This window comes from Ceratotherium simum, chromosome 25 (assembly GCF_057802395.1).
Source record: "Ceratotherium simum simum isolate JZ-2026a chromosome 25, ASM5780239v1, whole genome shotgun sequence".
In the NCBI taxonomy this organism is placed as follows: Eukaryota; Metazoa; Chordata; class Mammalia; order Perissodactyla; family Rhinocerotidae; genus Ceratotherium; species Ceratotherium simum.
The window spans coordinates 5,191,151-5,209,833 of NC_141924.1; the positions used below are offsets into that span (position 1 = coordinate 5,191,151).

At 54.8% G+C, this 18,683-nt stretch overlaps 1 protein-coding gene across 1 annotated transcript; it reads right to left on the reverse strand.

Moving 5' to 3' along the window:
• Positions 1–9,650: 9,650 nt before the first annotated feature.
• Positions 9,651–18,183, reverse strand: UPK3A (uroplakin 3A). Its single transcript, XM_004437975.3, has 6 exons — positions 18,071–18,183; positions 16,809–16,964; positions 15,398–15,677; positions 13,751–13,833; positions 11,695–11,827; positions 9,651–10,001 (listed from the first exon to the last, which is right to left on the reverse strand). The coding sequence occupies exons 1-6, from the start codon at positions 18,120–18,122 to the stop codon at positions 9,842–9,844; spliced, it is 864 nt and encodes a 287-aa protein (XP_004438032.1). The 5' UTR covers positions 18,123–18,183; the 3' UTR covers positions 9,651–9,841.
• Positions 18,184–18,683: the final 500 nt, after the last annotated feature.

Below are 18,683 nucleotides of genomic sequence, written 5' to 3' on the forward strand. Positions count from 1 at the left end.
GCAAAGCCTTCCCCAGCGCGCCCGCCCTTGCCGCGCGAAGGTTCCGCCCCGAAACCAACGGCCCCGCGGGGGCCGGAGGCCCCGCCTCGGGAAGAGGGCGGAGCCAGAACGCGCCCCGCCCCGCCAGCCCCGCCGGCCCCGCCTCCCGAATCTCCGGCGCTGGCGCAGTCGCGTGCGTGGACACTGCTCGCGCTTCCCAGTATGCGTCTGAGCGGAGTCTGCCCCGTGCGCGGCGCGTGTCCTCAGTTTCCTCGTCTGCGAAATGGGGGCGCGCGCACTCTGCAGGGACATGGCCGCCTTGAGTGCGATCGGAAGCGCCCCCCTGCAGTCACGTCCTGCACCACGATCATGCACGATTTCAATCCTCCAACCCCAGGTGGGCCCGGATCCGGCCAGGTCTCCGGTCCCCAAACACGCGCTGCTTGCAAAGACCCTGCCCACCTGAAATCTCCACTCTCCGCCCCAGCCCCGCGTTCTTTTCTTTCAGAGTTCTTATCACTCTCTGAAATTACGGACAGATTTTTGTTACTGTCGCTGCCCCCCCACCCCGTGAGAGCCGGGACCTTGTCCGCTGTGTCCACCCAGAAGCTAGAACGGGACTGGGCACGCGATCGGTGCCCAAATGCTTGTGAATGAGTGAGTGTCCTCCTCGTGCTCTTCCCTCCCCAAGAAATACTCTTCCCTCCCCAAGAAATACTCTTCCCCGGAGGCTGAGACCAGCTTGGCTTCGGATCCCGTGAGGCCCTGTGACCTCGCCCATCTGTGCCCCGGTTCCGCGGGGTGCTGGTAGTGCCGGCCTCCTGGGGTGGTTGAGAGGACCAAACGAGATTGTGCGTCAATGGGCTTGGCACAGGGGCACGCAGCTGGTGTAGTGTCCCCTGGTGATCATATTATTCTGGTGGCCCCCTCCTCTCTTTCTCTGCCACTGGAAGTCCTTCCCTTCCCGGAACAAGACCCACAGGATCAAAAGCCATTTCCTCTTTCGAGCCTTCCCATCGTTCCCGGATCCTCCCTCCTGCCCTGCCCAAGCTGGCCAGAGTTAATGATTGCCTCTCTCCTTAGCACATTTTTTTCTGACTGGTTTTCAAGTTGGCTGCTCACATACCCCACCCCACCCCACCCTCAGCCCACATGCAAGCCTCCCATTTGTGAGAGAAGCTGGGCTTGTGAATTTCAGCAGCCTGTGACCTTTTGGGGGCCCAGAGCCCAGAACGCTGTGGGGCCAGTGACTCAGGAGTGAACCAGGCAGCAGAAATGGGCTTCCCATGTTGTGCCCCAAGCACTTTGCATGTGGGGACCTTCATTTAGTCCCGCGAACAACCCTGTGAGGAAGTTGTCATCATTGTCATTTCAATTTGACAGAAGGGGAAGCTGACACCAGCAAGATTACCTGGCAGTCCCAGGCCCCAGCGCCCACATTTAACTACCACTGCATTCAGTTCCTCATCCCCTGGACCCAGGATTGAAACGCAGTGCAATTCAGTTCATGGGCGCCTGCTCCTGTGCTGGGAGCTGGACACCTGGACCTGTAGAAGACACAGCCCTTGTCCTCGCGGAGCTCCCGGGCCCCTCATGGACTTTGATAAATACGACGCTGTGGGCTAGGTGCTGTCAGGGGCCAGACCCAAGGTGCAATGGGGCCCTGGTCGGGGTGTCCCAGGGTGATGGAGCTGGACTAATCAGTTCAACAGAAGCACAGGCTGAAAGTCTCAGCCCCGCCCAAAACTCAGCCGAGCTGCCTTATAAGGACAAGGCTGGCAGAAAGGACACCTCAGGAACAATGCATCTCCCTCCCCTCCCCCATATCCAAGAGAGATGCGGCTTCTCTCAAGTTGTGGGAAATTACTGAGAGCCACTGCCACCTGGCCAACTTGAGCACTCTGAAGTAGATAAGGGGGTGGCACGGCAGGATGGCGAGGGGCTGGCATGGTGCTGGTGTGCGGGTGTGCGCCCACACGTTGCTGGGCGCTGCAGGGTGTAGGTGTCTGTGTCCTAGTGTCCACTGAGGTGGCCAGAGCACGTCTCATTCAGCATGTGGCGAACACAGGAGTGGATATGTGTGTGTGTGAAACAACAAAGCTTGCCTCCCCGAGCCCAGGGACCAGACCCAATTCGTTTCTGTACCACAGGGGCGCTCGTGGGCACGCAGCAGGGGCTGCCCAGAGACGTTAGCATGTCTGGAAGGGACATGCTTTCGTGCGCGTGTGTACACCACTGTTTGTGGAGCACCTACCACGTACCACGTGCTCAACTCTTCATACGCTTGTCTTCATCCTCACTGTCACCCGATGCAGTCAGTGTTACTCCCCTTAAGAGACTGAAAAACAGACCCAGAGGACTCACGGTAACGAGGCCAAGCTGGAGAGAGGGCGTCTGCTTGGAATTGCTGCTGGGGACTTTCTGGCTACAGAGGGGCTTTGCACTGTCAGGAAGGAGAGAAGGGCCAGAGTGACAGGCCAGGCCCCAGGAGGGGTGCTCCAAAGAGTGATCAGAAAAGACATCCGGGACCAGGTGACAGCCCTTCCATCTTGGAGAGGACATTGTTGCTTTATCACTATATGGAAACACCTACGTCATGACACACAGATGCCCTGCACTGGTGCAAAGGCCAGATATACGCATATCATTACCCGTGGACCACACCCCCCACAGATAACACACCACACACCATACACCCTCACACCGTGCACATATCGCCTCATTACACGTACCTGCTGTAGACACTCTAATGGAAAAGGAGCTCCCCACACACTGCTGGTGGGAATGGGAAGTGGTCCCACCACTGCATAGCTATCAGAATGGCTAAAATAAAATAGTGAGAACACCAAATGCCGGTGAGGAGGCAGAAAAACTGGATCACCCATACATTACTGGGGGAATGTAAAAGGGTTTCCAGCCACTCTGGAAAACAGTTTGGCAGTTTCTTTCCAAAGTAAACACACACTTATCATGCAACCCAGCAATAACACCCTGGTATTTATCCCAGAAAAACGAAAACTGTGTTTGTGTAAGAACCTTACACAAATGTTGTTATAAGCCAATATGACCTCAATAAAATAATGGAAAAAAAACCCAGGGCCGGCCCGGTGGTGTAGCAGTTAAGTGCGCGTGTTCTGCTGCGGTAGCCCGGGGTTCGGATCCTGGGCGCGCACCGACGCACTGCTTGTCAAGCCATGCTGTGGCGGTGTCCCATATAAAGTAGAGGAAGATGGGCACAGATGTTAGCCCAGGGCCAGTCTTCATCAGCAAAAAGAGGAGGATTGGCAGATGCTAGCTCAGGGCTGATCTTCCTCAAAAAAAACCCTTACACAAATGTTGATAGCAGCTGTATTGATAATAGCCCAAAACTGGAAACAACTCAAATGTCCCTCAGTGGGTGAATGGCTAAACAAACCGTGGTACATTTATATCATGAACTGCTACTCAGCAATGAAAAAGAATACTCTATTGATAGTTGCAACAACTTGGATGGACCTCAAGGCAATTATGCTACATGAAAAAAAATCTCAAAAGGTTACATAGGCCGGCCATGTGGCTTAGTGGTTAAGTGTGCACGCTCCGCTACTGGCGGCCCAGGTTCGGATCCCGGGCGCGCACGGACGCACTGCTTCTCCAGCCATGCTGAGGCCGCGTCCCACATACAGCATCTGGAAGGATGTGCAACTATGACATACAACGATCTACTAGGGATTTGGGGAAGGAAAAAAAAGGAGGAGGATTGGCAATAGATGTTAGCTCAGAGCCAGTCTTCCTCAGCAAAAAGAGGAGGATTAGCACGGATGTTAGCTCAGGGCTGATCTCCCTCACAAAAAAAAAAAAAAAAAAAAAAGGTTACATATGGTATGATTCCACTTATACAACATTTTTGAAATAAAATTGTAGAGATGGAGAGCAGATTAGTGATTGCCAGGGACTAGGGGTTGGGGGGAGGGGTGAGTGTGCCTATAAAGGGTAACACCAGAAAGCCTTGTGGGGATGGAACAGTTCTGTATCTTGATCGATGGTGATGGGAACACAAATCTACACATGTGATAAAATTACATAGAATCACACACACACACACACACACACACACACACACAGAGTACTTGTAAAACTGGGGAAATATGCATAAGCTCTGAAGGTTGTACCAATATTAATTTCCTGGCTTTGATATAATTATGCTATAGTTATACAACATGCTAACACGAGGGGGAGGCTGGTGAAGGCTACCAGAACCTCCCTGTACATTTTTTTGCAACTTCCTGTGAATCTATGAAAAACGAAAAGTTTTTTTTTTAAATGGTACACACACTTTGGAAAACAATTTGGCAGTTTCTTTACAAATTAGTCATACACCTACCATATGACCCAGTCATTCCACTCCTAGGTATTAACCCAAGAGAAGAGAAAGCCACAGCCACATGGGAACACGAACGTTCATAGCAGCTTTCTTTGTAACAGCCCAGAGCTGGAGACAACCCAAAGGTTCGTCAACAGGTGAACGATGGATCGACAAATTGTACAATATTCATATGATGAATACTCTTCAGCAATAAAAAGGAACAAAATATCGATACATGCAACAATATGTTGACTCTCAAAATAAATATGCTGAGAGGCCAGACAAAAAGGAGACCATACCATGGGGTTCCATTTATATGAAATTTTTAGAAAATGCAAACTTTCTTTAGTGTCAGAAAGCAGAACAGTGGCGGGCGGGGAGGGACAGGAGGGAGGGCTTACCAAGGGCAAGAGGAAACTTTCAGGGCAGATGGGTGTGTGTGTTACCTCGGGTGTGGTGGTCCCAGGGCTTGTACATCTGTCAAGACTCGTCAAATGTGTACTTTATTTATTTATTTGTTTTTTTGTGAGGAAGATCAGCCCTGAGCTAGCATCTGCCAATCCTCCTCTTTTTTGCTGAGGAAGACTGGCCCTGGGCTGACATCTGTGTCCACCTTCCTCTACTTTATGTGGGACGCCACCACAGCATGGCTTGACAAGCGGTGCGTCGGTGCGCGCCCGGGATCCGAACCTGCGAACCCTGGACCGCTGAAGCGGAGCGGGTGCACTTAACTGCTGCGCCACCGGCCGGCCCCAAATGTGTACTTTAGATGTATCTGATTGAACGTCATCAATTATACCTCAATGCAGTGGAAAAATTACGGTGGACGAGGGAGATGAGAAGCAGGTACCGTTCTGTGAAGGCCTCTCCAAATCGACGATGTCGGAGCAAAGACCAGAGGGAAGTGGGGGCAGGAGCCCTGCGGAGACCCGTGGCCAGGAGGGACTGCGGTGCAATGGAGGAGGCCACACGAGCCCTGTGTGTCTGCGTGGCAGCCGAGGCTGGCGTGGCCAGGTGGAGTGAGCGGGCTGACAGCGTCGGGTGGGACCTCAGAGTCCTGGGAAGACTTGGGCTTCCACACTTGGTGAGATGGGGAGATCTGGAGGGCTCGGGCAAAGCAGCGATGAGAAGCCATGACATCTTAGCAGCATCCCTGACTGCTGGGTGGAGACCGGCATCGAGAGGGAGGAAGGAAGCAGGGAGACAAGTAGGTAGTTGTGGACAGATGGTTTTCCTCCCCTCTGCCGTTCTTCATGTATGGCAGCCTATCTGACCCCTGGAAGGTCAGCGGCCCTGTGTGTTCTGAGGCCTGGGGCTGTGACAGTGCACAGGAGTTCACAGGGGTCGGGGAAGAAGGTGAGCTTGAGAGGACGAGCTGGCAGCCCCGCTGGGGAGATGGAGGGGCTCCAGTGGCATTCCTGAGCTCCCAGGGGCAGAGGCGTCCCCAGTTCCCCCAAAGCTGGCATAGGGGAGGGGCTGCGTGAACAAGGACCCAGGCTGCCCGGAGCACCAGCCCCGTCTCTTAGTGATTTCCATGTGCATCCCCGGAATGTCACACGACCCAGCAAGGAGGGGGAATAGTGACAGTGGGGGCCTCTCCAGCAGGTGGAGGGCTCTGAGGAGGGGCCTGGAAGGAGACTCATGGAATCGGCATCTCCTGAGGAATGCACAGGGCATGGGACTGAGGCCTCATCAAAGAGCGCCTTAGCCTCCTCTTCTCTCTCTCTTTTTTTTTTTTTTGTAAGGAAGACCAGCCCTGAGCTAACATCTGTTGCCAAGCCCCCTCTTTTTTTTTTTTTTTTGTGAGGAGATCAGCCCTGTGCTAACATCCGCCAATCCTCCTCTTTTTTTGCTGAGGAAGACGGCCCTGGGCTAACATCCGTGCCCATCTTCCTCCACTTTATATGGGACGCCGCCACAGCATGGCTTGCCAGCAGTGCGTCGGTGCGCGCCCGGGATCCGAACCAGCGAACCCCGGGCCACCACAGCGGAGCGTACGCACTTAACCGCTTGCGCCACCGGGCCGGCCCCTATCCCCCTCTTTTTGCTAAGGAAGATAGGCCCTGTGCCCATCTTCCTCCACTTTTTTATATGGGACGCCGCCACAGCATGGCTTGACAAGCGGTGCGTCACTGTGCACCTGGGATCCGAACCTGTGAACCCTGGGCTGCCAAAACGGAGCATGTGCACTTAACTGCTATGTCATCGGGCCGGCCCCTCCTCTTCTCTCTTTTCAAGCAGACTGTATGCATGCATTGCTTGTAAAATTTAGAATTATTAACTTTAAAACGGAGGAACAAGAAAGATATGTGACATCCCAGGAACTTGTTACTATTTATTGAGCATCTATCCACCAATGGAACACAATCTCTGGCCTCAGGAGCCCCAGATTAGAGATGGTAAGGATCTGAGAAAGTTGCCACCTCCTCCAGGAAGCCCTCCTGATTATTCCAGCCCTGGTTGGGTGGGGAGGGGATCCTACCTCTGGATTCCTACCGCACCTCTAGCTTGACCTGTGTGTTGAAGGCCAGACCATGCTCTGTCCAAGGCTCTGCTCTGACAATTCCTCTGTACCCTTCTGTTCTTCCAACTGGATAGGTGGCTCCAAGGTTTCCTAAGCCTGGGGCTCAGGGTTCTGTTGGATTGAACTGAAAGACATTCCTTTGTGTTTGATCAGATCTCAGAAAAAAAAAACCCGCCTATTTTGGAGCAGCCTTCCCAAGCATTCTGACCCTCTTTGCACAGAAGAGGCCAGGGAGCCCAGAGAGGTTACTTCCTTGTCCCAAGTAGCACAGCATGTCTACGATGACTCGCTAATTGATGAGCCACGATTGGGGTGAGAGGGAAGATGCAGCAGCATCTGCGTAGAGGAGGAAATCTCAGCTGTGAAGGCCCTGCCATCTCAGCCATGGGCAGAGGCAGGGAGGGAGATCATTCAGAATCTGAGGAGTGAGCCAGAAAAATTGCTTCTGTGGGTATTTATAATTAGAAGTTTCCAGACCAGCCCTGTGGCTTAGCAGTTAAGTGCGTGCGCTCTGCTACTGGTGGCCTGGGTTCGGATCCCCGGGCACACACTGACGCACCGCTTCTCCGGCCATGCTGAGGCCGCGTCCCACATACAGCAACTAGAAGGATATGCAGCTGTGACATACAACTATCTACTGGGGCTTTGGGGGAAAAATAAATAAATAAATAAAATCTTAAAATAAGTACAGGTTACATTGCTGGTAGGAATGCAAAATGGTATAGCCACTGTGGAAAAGTTTGGTGTTTCCTCCAAAAGTTAAATACAGAAAAACCACATGACCCAGCAATTCCACTGCTAGGTACATGTACCTAAGAGAAATGAAAACAGGTGTTCAAACAAATATATGAATAGGCATGTTCATAGCAGCACCATTTAAAAAAGCCAAATAGTGGCACAATGGCCAAAAGGTGGAAACAGCCCAAACGTCCAACAGATGAATGATAGATCCACATGATGGAATATTATTCAGCCGTAAAAAGGAACGAAGTACTGATACATGCTATGACGTGGATGAACCTCAGAATCACGCTAAGTGAAAGAAACCAGGCACAAAAGGTCACATATTGTATGATTCCATTGATGTGAAATGTCAAGAATAGATGAATCCGTAGAGACAGAAAGCAGGTTGGTGGTTCTCAGGGACTTGGGGTGGGGGAGGAGGGAAAGGGGAGTAACTGCTTAATAGGTACAGGGTTTCCTTTTGGGGTTATGACAACGTTTTGGTGCTAGATAGTGGTGATGGTTGCACCCATATTGAGATATTGAGAATGTACTAAATGCCATTGAATTGTTCACTTTAAAACGGTTATTATTATTTTTTTTTAGTGAGGAAGATTGGCCCTGAGCTAACATCTGGGCCCATCTTCCTCTATTTTGTATGTGGGTCACCGCCACAGCATGACCTGACGAGCAGTGTCTAGGTCCACACCGGGAATCCGAATCCATGGACCCTGGGCCACTGAAGTGGGGCACAAACTTAACCACTACGCCACTGGGCCGGCCCCTAAAATGGTTAATTTTATGTTACATGAATCTCACATCAGTTTAAAAAATAAAATAAAATAAACATAGACGTTATAAAACAATGCAAAACTTGCATGAACTTTTGAAAAAGGCAGCCGTCAAGGAGGCTCTGCCCTCCCCTCTGCTGCTGATGGGGATTCTCAGAGAAGTGCTGCAAGGACGGCCCTAAAGGAGGCGGGGTTTTGGTGAGGACACACAGGGATGGAGGGAGCTGGAAGTCCAGTGGGCTGCCCAGGCTGGCGTCTTGGGGCCTAGAAGACAGCCTCGAGGGATCCAGGAGGAGGTCCAGGGCACACCCATGGTGGGTGGTGGGGGTGGGGGTGCTCTCGGGAGCAGCAGCCCCCACTTCCTCCTCCTGTTCCCACCCCCAGGGACTTGGCTCCTCTTGGCTGCTGTGACTCCAGCCACCCTGACTGTCCACTGCTTTGGTTTCTCCTGACCCCTCCCTGTCTTTAGGCTTCTTCTTTCCACGGCTTCTGCCTCCTGCCTTCTCAGTTGTGGATCCCTCTCCTGGACCTGTGCGTGTCTGAGCATCCGTGCCCCTGGAGGATGATCTCGTGCCCTCAGAGCACCCCATCACCCTGCTGGTGCTGTCTTCCTCACTGCTGTCAGGAAGCGTTCCTGCCTTCACCAACCCTGCTCTGACAAATCTCCTCTCCTTTCAGTGATGGGAAATGGGACTGTGACTTGTTTCGCACATCCCCAGAGGGGAGAGGTCTTGCTACTAACTCAGAAGGCAGAACTGAGTCACTTGAACAGAGATGGGCACTGGGAGAGCTCCTTCTCCCCCCAAGCAGACTTGGTGCCCCTCCTCTGGGTGGAGAAGCCTCTTCTGCGGCCCACTGTGGAGTCCTCAGGGAAGCCATAAGGAACCCAGGCTTGCACGCCCTTGAAATTAACCATTTATATCAGCCCACTTTACAGTAAGGGAGCTGAGCCCTGGAGAGAGAGAGACGACTATCTGGGGGACAGGACGAGTTGCCAGCAGAGCCGCACCCGGGACCAGTTCAGCTTCCAATACCCCGCAGCCAGCAAACCCCAGATACCGTCTAATAACCGCACGCATCGCGCCCTCCCAGGGGCCCTGAAGCTCACGTATCTCGATCCGGGAGGTGCTGACATCCCCATTCTAGAGGAGGAGCCGAGACTTGAGGGCAGCCGCCCGGGTGTTCCGACAGCCCCGGTTTTCTTAGCTCTCAGCACATTCGCTTTGACTGAAAATTAGTCCCCTGTCCCCAACCCTAGAGGAACTCTCAAATGACACTGACTCATTCATTCATCTCGCTCATTCATTCTGTAAGTCTTTATTGAACTCGAATCTTGGGAAGACTTTATGACACGTTTTCCTGCAGTGGGACCAACATGCCCCGTTTCACCCTGGGTGGGGTCCAGGTATGAACACTGGCTGCCCGCAGACCCCTGGGCAAGGCCCCGGCGAGAATGCTGTGGCCCCGGAGCGCGGCGGCTCAGTCCTGGAGCGTGCTGGCATACACCTCGGCCCTGTCCAGGGGCGGCCCCCGGTTCACAGACGTGTACGAAGCCTCAGAGCTCCCCAGGGACTTGGGGACGGCCTCCTGCGAGATCTGCGAGTTGTGCGTGGTTTCTCCGTCAGAACCGCCCACGTCCCTGACGTGGGGAGGAAGAGAGCTGGGGTTAGGGGTGCAGGGCAAGCCCAAACCACTCGAGCTGGTCGGGAACCTCTCTACTTAGACACTGCTGTCACAGACGTCGTCTTAGGCATTCATTCCATAGACCAGTCTTTCCAGAGCACTTACTGTGTACCAGGCCCTGGGATAAGGAAAGGGTCACCATTTGGAACTACGTGAACAAACAATTTACAGGTCTTACCAAGAGCTGGATACTCAGAGGCCATTGTCCCATGTCCCCAAAGAGCTAAGGAGACAGACCACAGCCGACAATGACCAGACAAAATGGACAAGTCCAGGTGGGAGCTACAGGAAGGCTTCCTGGAGGAGGAGGCAGTTAATCTGGCTCTACAGGAGGAGAGTGAGGGCAGAGAAAGGCATTCCTTGTATTTGATAGAAAGGGCGGGGGAGCGTCTGGGACAACAGCGGGAAGTTTGGCCCAGCTGGAGCAGGAATAGGGATGGCGGGAGGGATAACAGAAGAGCCAGGCTGAAGTCAGACAAGAGGACCTAGGTGCTGGATGAGGGCGCTGCCTGAAGGGAGGGAGGGACACAACCAGGTCCTGACTGCTCCCAGCTCTGGCCAGACAGACCAGTCTCTTGGCATCTAATCTCATCTATCACTTGTTTTTATTACCTGAAGTGTCAGTGGGCAACCCGAGTTCCAGGTTCACTGCCCCCACTCCATCCCCCACCCACCCCATACATCTTTTCCTGCCTGCCTAATTTCTACAGGAGCCACTTAGTTTCATCTACTCCAAAAGCTTTTCCATCTGCTCTCCTCACTCGCACTGGGACAGCACCCTCTTCATCCTCAAAGGCCCCTGGGGCTCCCTCCTTGTCACTGAGAAGCACACTGCATGTGACTTTTTGATTCATCCCTGTCCTGATGAGAATTCACGCCTGCTGTTCCTTCCTCCAGGAAGCCCACCCTGATGCTCGAGGCAGGATCTGTCCTGCCCTCCTCTGGATTCCCACAGCACCTGTAGGTGCCTTGATTCACCCCCTGGTTGATCCTCCCAGGATTAGGGGATTGTGTGCACGCCTGTCCTCCCCCGAGACAGTCCCGTTAGCTGCTCCAGACACCTCCCGGGAGACCTCGAGTCCTAGTCCAGATAGACACAAATCAGAGCTGTCAGTGAGTCAGGAGCCCAGGGCTCTCGCCCCAGCTCTGTTTTAACTGGCTGTGTGACCTTGGGCCATCCTTCCCCCCTCAGGCCTCAGTTTCCCCACCTGTACTGCAAGTGGGTGAATGATAATGACAACAAAAGCTAACACTTGTTGAGTATCCGAGTTGTGCCCTGACAACTCTACAGGGATCATTTCACTTAACCTTCACAACTCCACGGGGTGGATAGTATTTATTAGTATCTCCATCTTCCAGAGGAGGAAACTGAGGCACGGCAGGATAAGACACCTGCCCAAGGTTGCACAGCTGTGAGTGTCAGCCCCGGGGTCTGCCCACGAAGCCCGGTGGTGAACCCCTCTCGACCCAGCTGAAGGACCTGACCTTGGACACCCCAGGACCCTGCTCCCCTCTCGCGGGACCCCACCCTACCCAGGAAGGAAGGCAGCTCCCTTGCCTCCTGGGCTCTCCCCTGCCTCGGAAGACCCTCCCGGTGGAGCGTGCCCAGTGTGTCCCCTAGTCCTGCCCTCCAGCTGGCGGGTACTCACATGAGACTGAGGACAATGGCACCAGCAAAGGCCACAAGCAGGAAGAAGGGCAGGGAGCCCAGGATGGACGTGATGACGATCATGCCCCCACTCCGCCGGCCCGGCCACGTGTCGATCGTCGAGTATGGGGTGACTAGCAAGACGCAGGCCCATTTACTCCCCAGACACTGCACCCCTCAGCCTTCTCCCAGGGATGCACAGGGGTCCCCCCTGCCCTAGTGGCCATGAGTCTCAGGGAGGAAGCGGGGACCCAGTTTGGTGATATTTCCCTCAAGTGTGAAGGGCAATGACCTCACTTACCCCCACATCCCACTTCTCAACTTTTGCTTGTGTGTGTCTGCTTGCTTCCTCTTTTAAGTGTCTTTTTGCATAATTTTACATTAAAAACTGACTCAAGTCATCCAGTGAGGTGGATGGGATACAGATTATAAACAATTAAAATAAAGGTGAAGCCAAGGACCCGGGTCTCACGGAGCCAGGTGGACAGTGCCTCCCTCTGCTCTGGCCCGTGTCACCTTTTTGTTTTGTTTTTTTGTTTGTTTTTTGTGAGGAGATCAGCCCTGTGCTAACATCTGCCAATCTTCCTCTTTTTTTTTTTTTTTTTTGCTGAGGAAGACTGGCCCTGGGCTAACATCCATGCCCATCTTCCTCTACTTTACATGGGACGCCGCCACAGCATGGCTTGCCAAGTGGTGCGTCGGTGCGCGCCTGGGATCCGAACCGGCGAACCCCAGGCCGCGGCAGCGGAGCGCGCACACTTAACTGCTTGCGCCACTAGGCCGGCCCCAGGTGTCACCCTTTTAGAACTAAGCGAACAAACATTTATAGCTCCAACCTTGAGCCGGCCGCTTTCCGGCCATTGTCCGTGTCGATCCCACGAGACCCCCGTCCTGCAGATCGCCCACTGCAGCTTAGGGGGATTGAGTTCCTGTTCAAGGGCACCAGACTCCAGACTCAGTTCCCAAAGGGCACGCTGTCCCCACAGACCCACCTTCAGGCCCTGCCCCGAGAGAGCTGGGCCGAGTGCTGCTGTCTGGATTACTCAAAGGAACCCCACCGGGGAGGCAGTGCAAGGATTCCTCTTCCCACTCCTCAGATGTAGACTGAGGTCCTGAAGGCTCACACAGCAGTGAGGCCCGAGGCTGGGCTTGAACTCAAGACCCTCAGGTCCTGGGGCAGAGCTGTCCCAGTGGGATCGCAATGCATGGGAATGCCACAGGAGGGGCGGGCGCGGAGCGAGGGTGGGAAGGAGCCACCCCAGCCACACACCCACCGGTCTATACCCCTCGCTAGCTGTGTGACCCCAGGCAGCCTTTCAGAGCCACTAATTGGCCCATAAGGTTACTGTGGGGTGGCAGGAGGCTCTACAGGAAAAATATTTCGCTCCATGCTGGGCCCATCTTGGGTACCAGTGCCTTATCCTGGGGGCTGAGGTGTGGTGGGAGAGGAGTTCTCAAGTTAGGTCACATGCCATCAAAATTACCCTCGGAAATCGCTTCCGTTGCCCCTACGGTTCAGCAGACATGGCTCTGTGTGTATAAACCTCGGATCTGTGTTGAGAACTTGGATGGAGGCTCGAGGAATGGACAGGGCAGGACCACAGGCAGACGCCTGGGTCTCCCAGCCTCTCGTCTTTAGGAAAACCATCCAGGCTCCACAGGAGAAGGGGCGGGGGGTGGAGAGGTGGGCAGCACTCCTGCTGCCTCCAGGGTTCACACCCCTGCGGCTAAGTCTTAGCCTCCGGAACCTTCTCACATGGTAGTGAGGTTTGTGGTTGTGAGAATTCAACAAAGGGGCTGGTTGGGGTCTAAATGCGGGATAAAAGGGTGGGCTGACTTCGACTTTAGTTGCCATCCCCCCAACCCCTGGCCAAACACCCAGAGAATCCTCCACCTTCCTCTCTCACAGCACGGGGCCCTCGAGGAAGGGAGGGAGGGAGGATGAAGTTGAAGGGTAAACTATTTTAAGATGTGTTTCCTTCCCCAACCCAATGAAAGTGTGGGTCTGCTTTCTCAGGGTCCCTCGAGGAGCACCCCCAGCCCACCCCACCACTTACGCCACTTGGTACGGATGGGGTCCGACCACAGGGTCTGGTCCTGTACTAAGCCCGTGGACATATTGACAAGGACGTACTTGAACCTGGAAGGAGACAAGCAAGGATGACTTCTATCCATCCTGTGAGCCCAGGGAGGTGGGAAGGACTAAGATGGCCGGGGTCGGGGGAAGAGGGGGATTTGTAGGGGATGGAAATCTTGGCGGCCACAGGGTGGGCTCTGGGAAACAGGATGGTGCTGGACTTCGCATCAGCACCTTTGCCACATATTACTGCCCCAGACCCTTTCCCCAGCTCAGATGCCACCTCCTCCAGGAAGCCTTCGGTCAGTGGCCCTCCTCTAGGCTCTCCCTCTGGGAGCCCCCTGTTTCTCTATTAGATATATGGCGTGCGTAGCATGTCTGCTGAGCATTGAGCCATTTGTCTACCTTTCATTTTGGCCTTCCACTATTCCTTGCCTGGTTCTTGGTATCACAAAAGAGACTTAAAAAAAAAAAAAAAGAAATAATAGTCATTCCCAACCCACTGCCCTGGGATAAGGGCTACATTTTATGTGCAGAAAACTCCACTCAAGTGTTATAATTCATAAAGGAAGATCAGGCGATACAGTACAAAACACCCACGGCCTGCCTACGGTCAGCTTAAAACGATGCATGTTCTGAGAACTAAGAAATCAACAGCCACTAGTTTAAAACACAAAAAATGAAGACCCTTAAAATCTCTGTAGCCTCCAGTGTTTTGCATAATCCTCTACTTCCCTAGGTTGGAGGATGAGAATTCGAGGCTGAGACACCTACGTCCTGGTCCTGTATTCCCGACGCAGGATGGGCTTTGAGATCAAGGAGGAGAGAGGTTGTCTCATGTTAAGAACAAGCTCGGAGGTAAGTGTTGAGGGTGGGGAAGAGGAAACCAAGGACTCGTGTCCTGCCTGGTGGCTGAGGCCAAGGAAGGGGCAAATTCGCCGAGAGGACGGCAGGGAAGTGATGGCCTGGGCCCCAAAAGCAGCCTAGAAGGTACAGACGCCCCTACCCAGGCGTCTCCATGGTAATGAGAGTGGGTGTAACCGAGGCTTGGGCACCGGGTAAGACCCCCTGGCCAGTGGTCAGGGCTGAGCCCCGAGCTCTGCACAGAGAAGACACTCAGGAAGAACGTGTGGACATGAATGAGGGACCCGCTAACAAAAGGGTGCGGGAAGGAGGTGGGAAAAAGCAGAGGATCGAGTGGTGGCTGGAAAAGCCTTCAAGGGGGCTGTAGATCATGCTGGACTCCAGGTTTTCTGGAGGAGAGGCTCTTCCCCCTCCGGACCACAGTTCCCTTCCCTGTCCAATGAAAGGGGTCGGGTCGGGGACTGCCACCCTGCGTCACACGGGTGATGAGACAGGACCAGGTGCACAATTTGTGGGGCCAGTGCAAAAGGAAAATGTGGGGCCCTTGTTAAAAACTTCATAATTTCAAGATGGCAATGGCAGAGCGTTAAGCCAAGTAGGGGCCTTTTGAGCACAGGGCCCTGTGCAAGGTCGCATACCCAGGAAGCCCTTTACCGGACCCGGGATGGTCCTGGCATGTAGGAGGCTCTTGTGAAATGTGGCCTCTCACATGTCACGGGCTCCGGGTCCTCCTGAGTCGGGGCTGGGGGCTGCTCACACCCACCTGTATTCCGTGGCTCCTGACAGGGGCGGGTTGCAGAGGCCCCGGAAGTTGGGGTCAGACAGGCAGGTTCTGTTGGCGCCCACCCTGATCAGGTATGTGTTCAGGATCTCCGAGGCCCGGGACACATCCTGGGTGGCATCCAAGCTGGGCAGGTCGCTGCAGGGGGTCAGGTCAAAGGCCGAGGCCTTGTAGGGGCCTGTCCTCCCTCCGTCCGTTTGCTGGAACGTCGAGCTCAGCGGGGTCTTGGTGCTGTCCTGCACGGAGGCATTCCTGGAGCTGGCTGTAGAGGCAGTGCGGGGAGTGAGGTTCCTGGCCACCCCAGCTCAGTCACTCACTCGGTCATTCATCAAACGCCCCTGAGCAGCCTCTCTGCGCCAGGGCTGTGCTGGGCCCTGGGGTCACAGGCATGGAGCAGGCTCAGGCCCTGCCCTCAAGGGCTCCCTGTGCAATGGAGGAGACGGATAGGAGCACCCCTCTGCTTCCGGCACTGTGTGCAGCTCCCACCCACCTCATCCTGTTACAGTCTTATAATCCTCCCTCCCCACAGACTTCTGTCTCTTCCTCACTGAAAGCCCTGGATTCTCTTCTGTAAAACGGGAAAGGGGGGTCATATGGTACAGGGGAAATAGTGTGGGGACAGACAGACCTACGTTGGGTCCTAGGTCTCTCCCTTACTAGGTGGGTGATCTGGGACCACTCACTTTACCTCTCTGGACCCTGGTCTGTGAAATGAGAGAAAAATACCCTGCAGTGCCCACAGATTGGGCACAGGTAGGCTGTCAATAGATGTTTGCTGAAAGAATAAAACAATGACCCTAAGTGGCTGTTGTAAATGACTGGTTCCTAGAAATGTAAGAGGTTGTCACTGGGTTCCTTCTCTCAGAAGCCCAGGATAGCTGCCAGTGAATGGTTGGAGGCTGGGCTAGAGCCAGCAGGTCCCAATGCTTGGCTTCCCTGGAAAACACCGATCCTGAACTACCTCAGGAGTCCTCGGGCAGGACTTGGGCTTGAGCACCAGAGAGTCTGGATTCGCTCTCCAGCTCCGGGAGCTCCAGTGAATTATTCCATCTCTTGATTCTCTGCTCCGTGTTGAGCATCATAAGCTACTTGCAGGATGGTTGTAAATAGTAGCTCTAAGGTGTGCCGAGCACCCAGCATGATGTCGGTACTCACTGATTGGTGCTGCTATTATTTCCCCAACAAGACCGATGTCCCTCCAGGACAAGGACATGTCTGTGACTGCAGCGCCCAGCTTGGGGCTGGCACAGAGCAGACACCAGTGCATGCTAGTGAGGCGCATGGGGTAGTTTAGTTACAGGGACGGAGCATCCCTCTACCTGCCTCCTTCCCTCCTCTCTGCAGACAGGTCCAAGCCCCTTTCAGCAGAGCCGGAGGGAAGCAGGCCCCTTACCCGAGTCAACCAGGACGTAGAGGTAGACCTCGTAGGCGCCATGGAGGGCCGCTGAGCTGTCAAACACACACACAGGCTTTTCCAAGGCCACCGTGGTGAGGGTGGGGTTGTTGGTGGCAAAGGTCACGCTGGCCAGTTGGGGCTGGAGGTTCACGCCTGGTGGAGGCAATGAAGACAGGAGCTGACCCCCGGCAGAACCGTCCACACCCAGGGGCACCCTCTGCCCTCCCCTCCAACACCCACACACCCACACCCACACACACACACACACACACACACACGTGTGCACACACACACGCCCACATGCAGTTCCTGAGCACCTGCTGTGTGGTAAGCACTGGCTTTCACCCTCCCCCCCACCCCAAGCATCTCAGGAACCTGTCTCAGAGGAGCAGGACCCCTGCCCCCACCCCGGCATCCTGGCCAGAAACCGGGCAGTCCAGCTGAACTGCTGCCCTCTCTCTCCCCGCCCCCTGCAGACATTCAGTCGCCAAGAACCCCATTGCCCCTCCCAAGCATCTCTCCACCCCTCAGCCCAGTCTGGGAATCCCACCCTCTTCACCTGGACCCTAGTGACAAGCCCTGCCCCCATCCTCTGCTCTCTAACATGCTCTCTAACCTGCTATCTAATCTGACCACGTCACTCTCCTGGTAGGCCCCTTCTGCGGCTCCCCACTGCCCTCTAACACAGTCCAGCCTCTCTGGAGGGGCTGAAGTTCTGGGCTTTGCTTTGTTGGGTGTCCAGCCTCACTTCTGTGTGCACCCCCTCACCCCATGCTCCAGCCACACCAATGGACAATGAACAGGAGGTTCCCAGGAGAGACTACGCCTCCCACCTCCTCCCTGAACTTGTCCGTGCTGCTCCTTCACCTGAAATGTCCCTCCATCTCCCCGGTCTGGGCATCACCACGAGTCCAGTCAGTCCCTTCTCTGCTCTCCCACAGCCCCTGTGTGTCTGTCCCTTGCAGCACCCATCACAGGGCTCTGCAATCCCTGAGCCATGGACTCCCCACCAAAGGAAGCTTATTAATCAGTATTGGCTATTAGAATATCTGGGTCCCCAGCTCCTGTACAGGACCTGGCACAGAGCAGGCATCCGTGCCAATTCCCGGAGTGAATAAATGAAGTTCTCATTCCCAACGCCACTCCCCACCCAGGCTCCTCTCAGGACTCCTCCGGAGGGTCAGGGCGCAGGACACCCCCACAGGACACAGCTGCCCGCCCTCCCTGGGCACGGCCCCCTCCTCTCATCACTCGCTTACCCGAGCCCAGACGCAGGCAGCCGAGGGCCAGCAGGGCCCAGAGCGGAGGCATCGCCCGGGACGAGCCGAGGCAGCGCGGCGCGGAAGGTCCAGCAGGCGACCATGCACCACGCCTCTCCCGCCGCGCGCACCTGCCGGCCCAGGGCCCTCGGCGCCCAGCGCCCCGCCCCCGCCCCGCCCGCGCCGGCCAATCCTCGACCTCCTCGTGGGCTATTTGCATACGCCCCGCCCCGGGCTCCCCAGGCCGCGAGGTGCCCAGCAAATCCATCCCACTGGACCTTCCCTGCTCCCTTACCAAAGCGCCGACTTAGGCCAGGGCGGTTCTTTCAGGGAGTCTCTGCCTAATGAGACCTTGAGGGGCAAGCCACTCCCTCTTTAAGCCTCAGTTTCCATACTGTAAATTGAGGATGCTAATTCCCACAATATTTATGGAGAACCTACTATGTGCCAGACACTCACTGGGCCCTTGTGAAGATGAAACGTGCTGTCATGGAAACCTTGGAGTCCTGGGTCTGTGCACTGTCCGGAGACCTCTGGTGTCACCCTTTCAGTTCACAGGTGCAAGGCCAGGGCCCAGGGAGACCAGGGACTCACTAAGGCCACACATGACCTC

Coding starts and splice junctions, on each gene's coding strand:
- UPK3A (XM_004437975.3), bottom strand. CDS start 18,122: ATGCCTCCGCTCTGGGCCCTGCTGGCCCTCGGCTGCCTGCGTCTGGGC. Junction 15,678..16,808: donor CTACGTCCTGGTTGACTCGG/GTAAGGGGCCTG, acceptor CTGCCTCTACAG/CCAGCTCCAGGAATGCCTCC. Junction 13,834..15,397: donor TCAGGAGCCACGGAATACAG/GTGGGTGTGAGC, acceptor GTCTCCTTCCAG/GTTCAAGTACGTCCTTGTCA.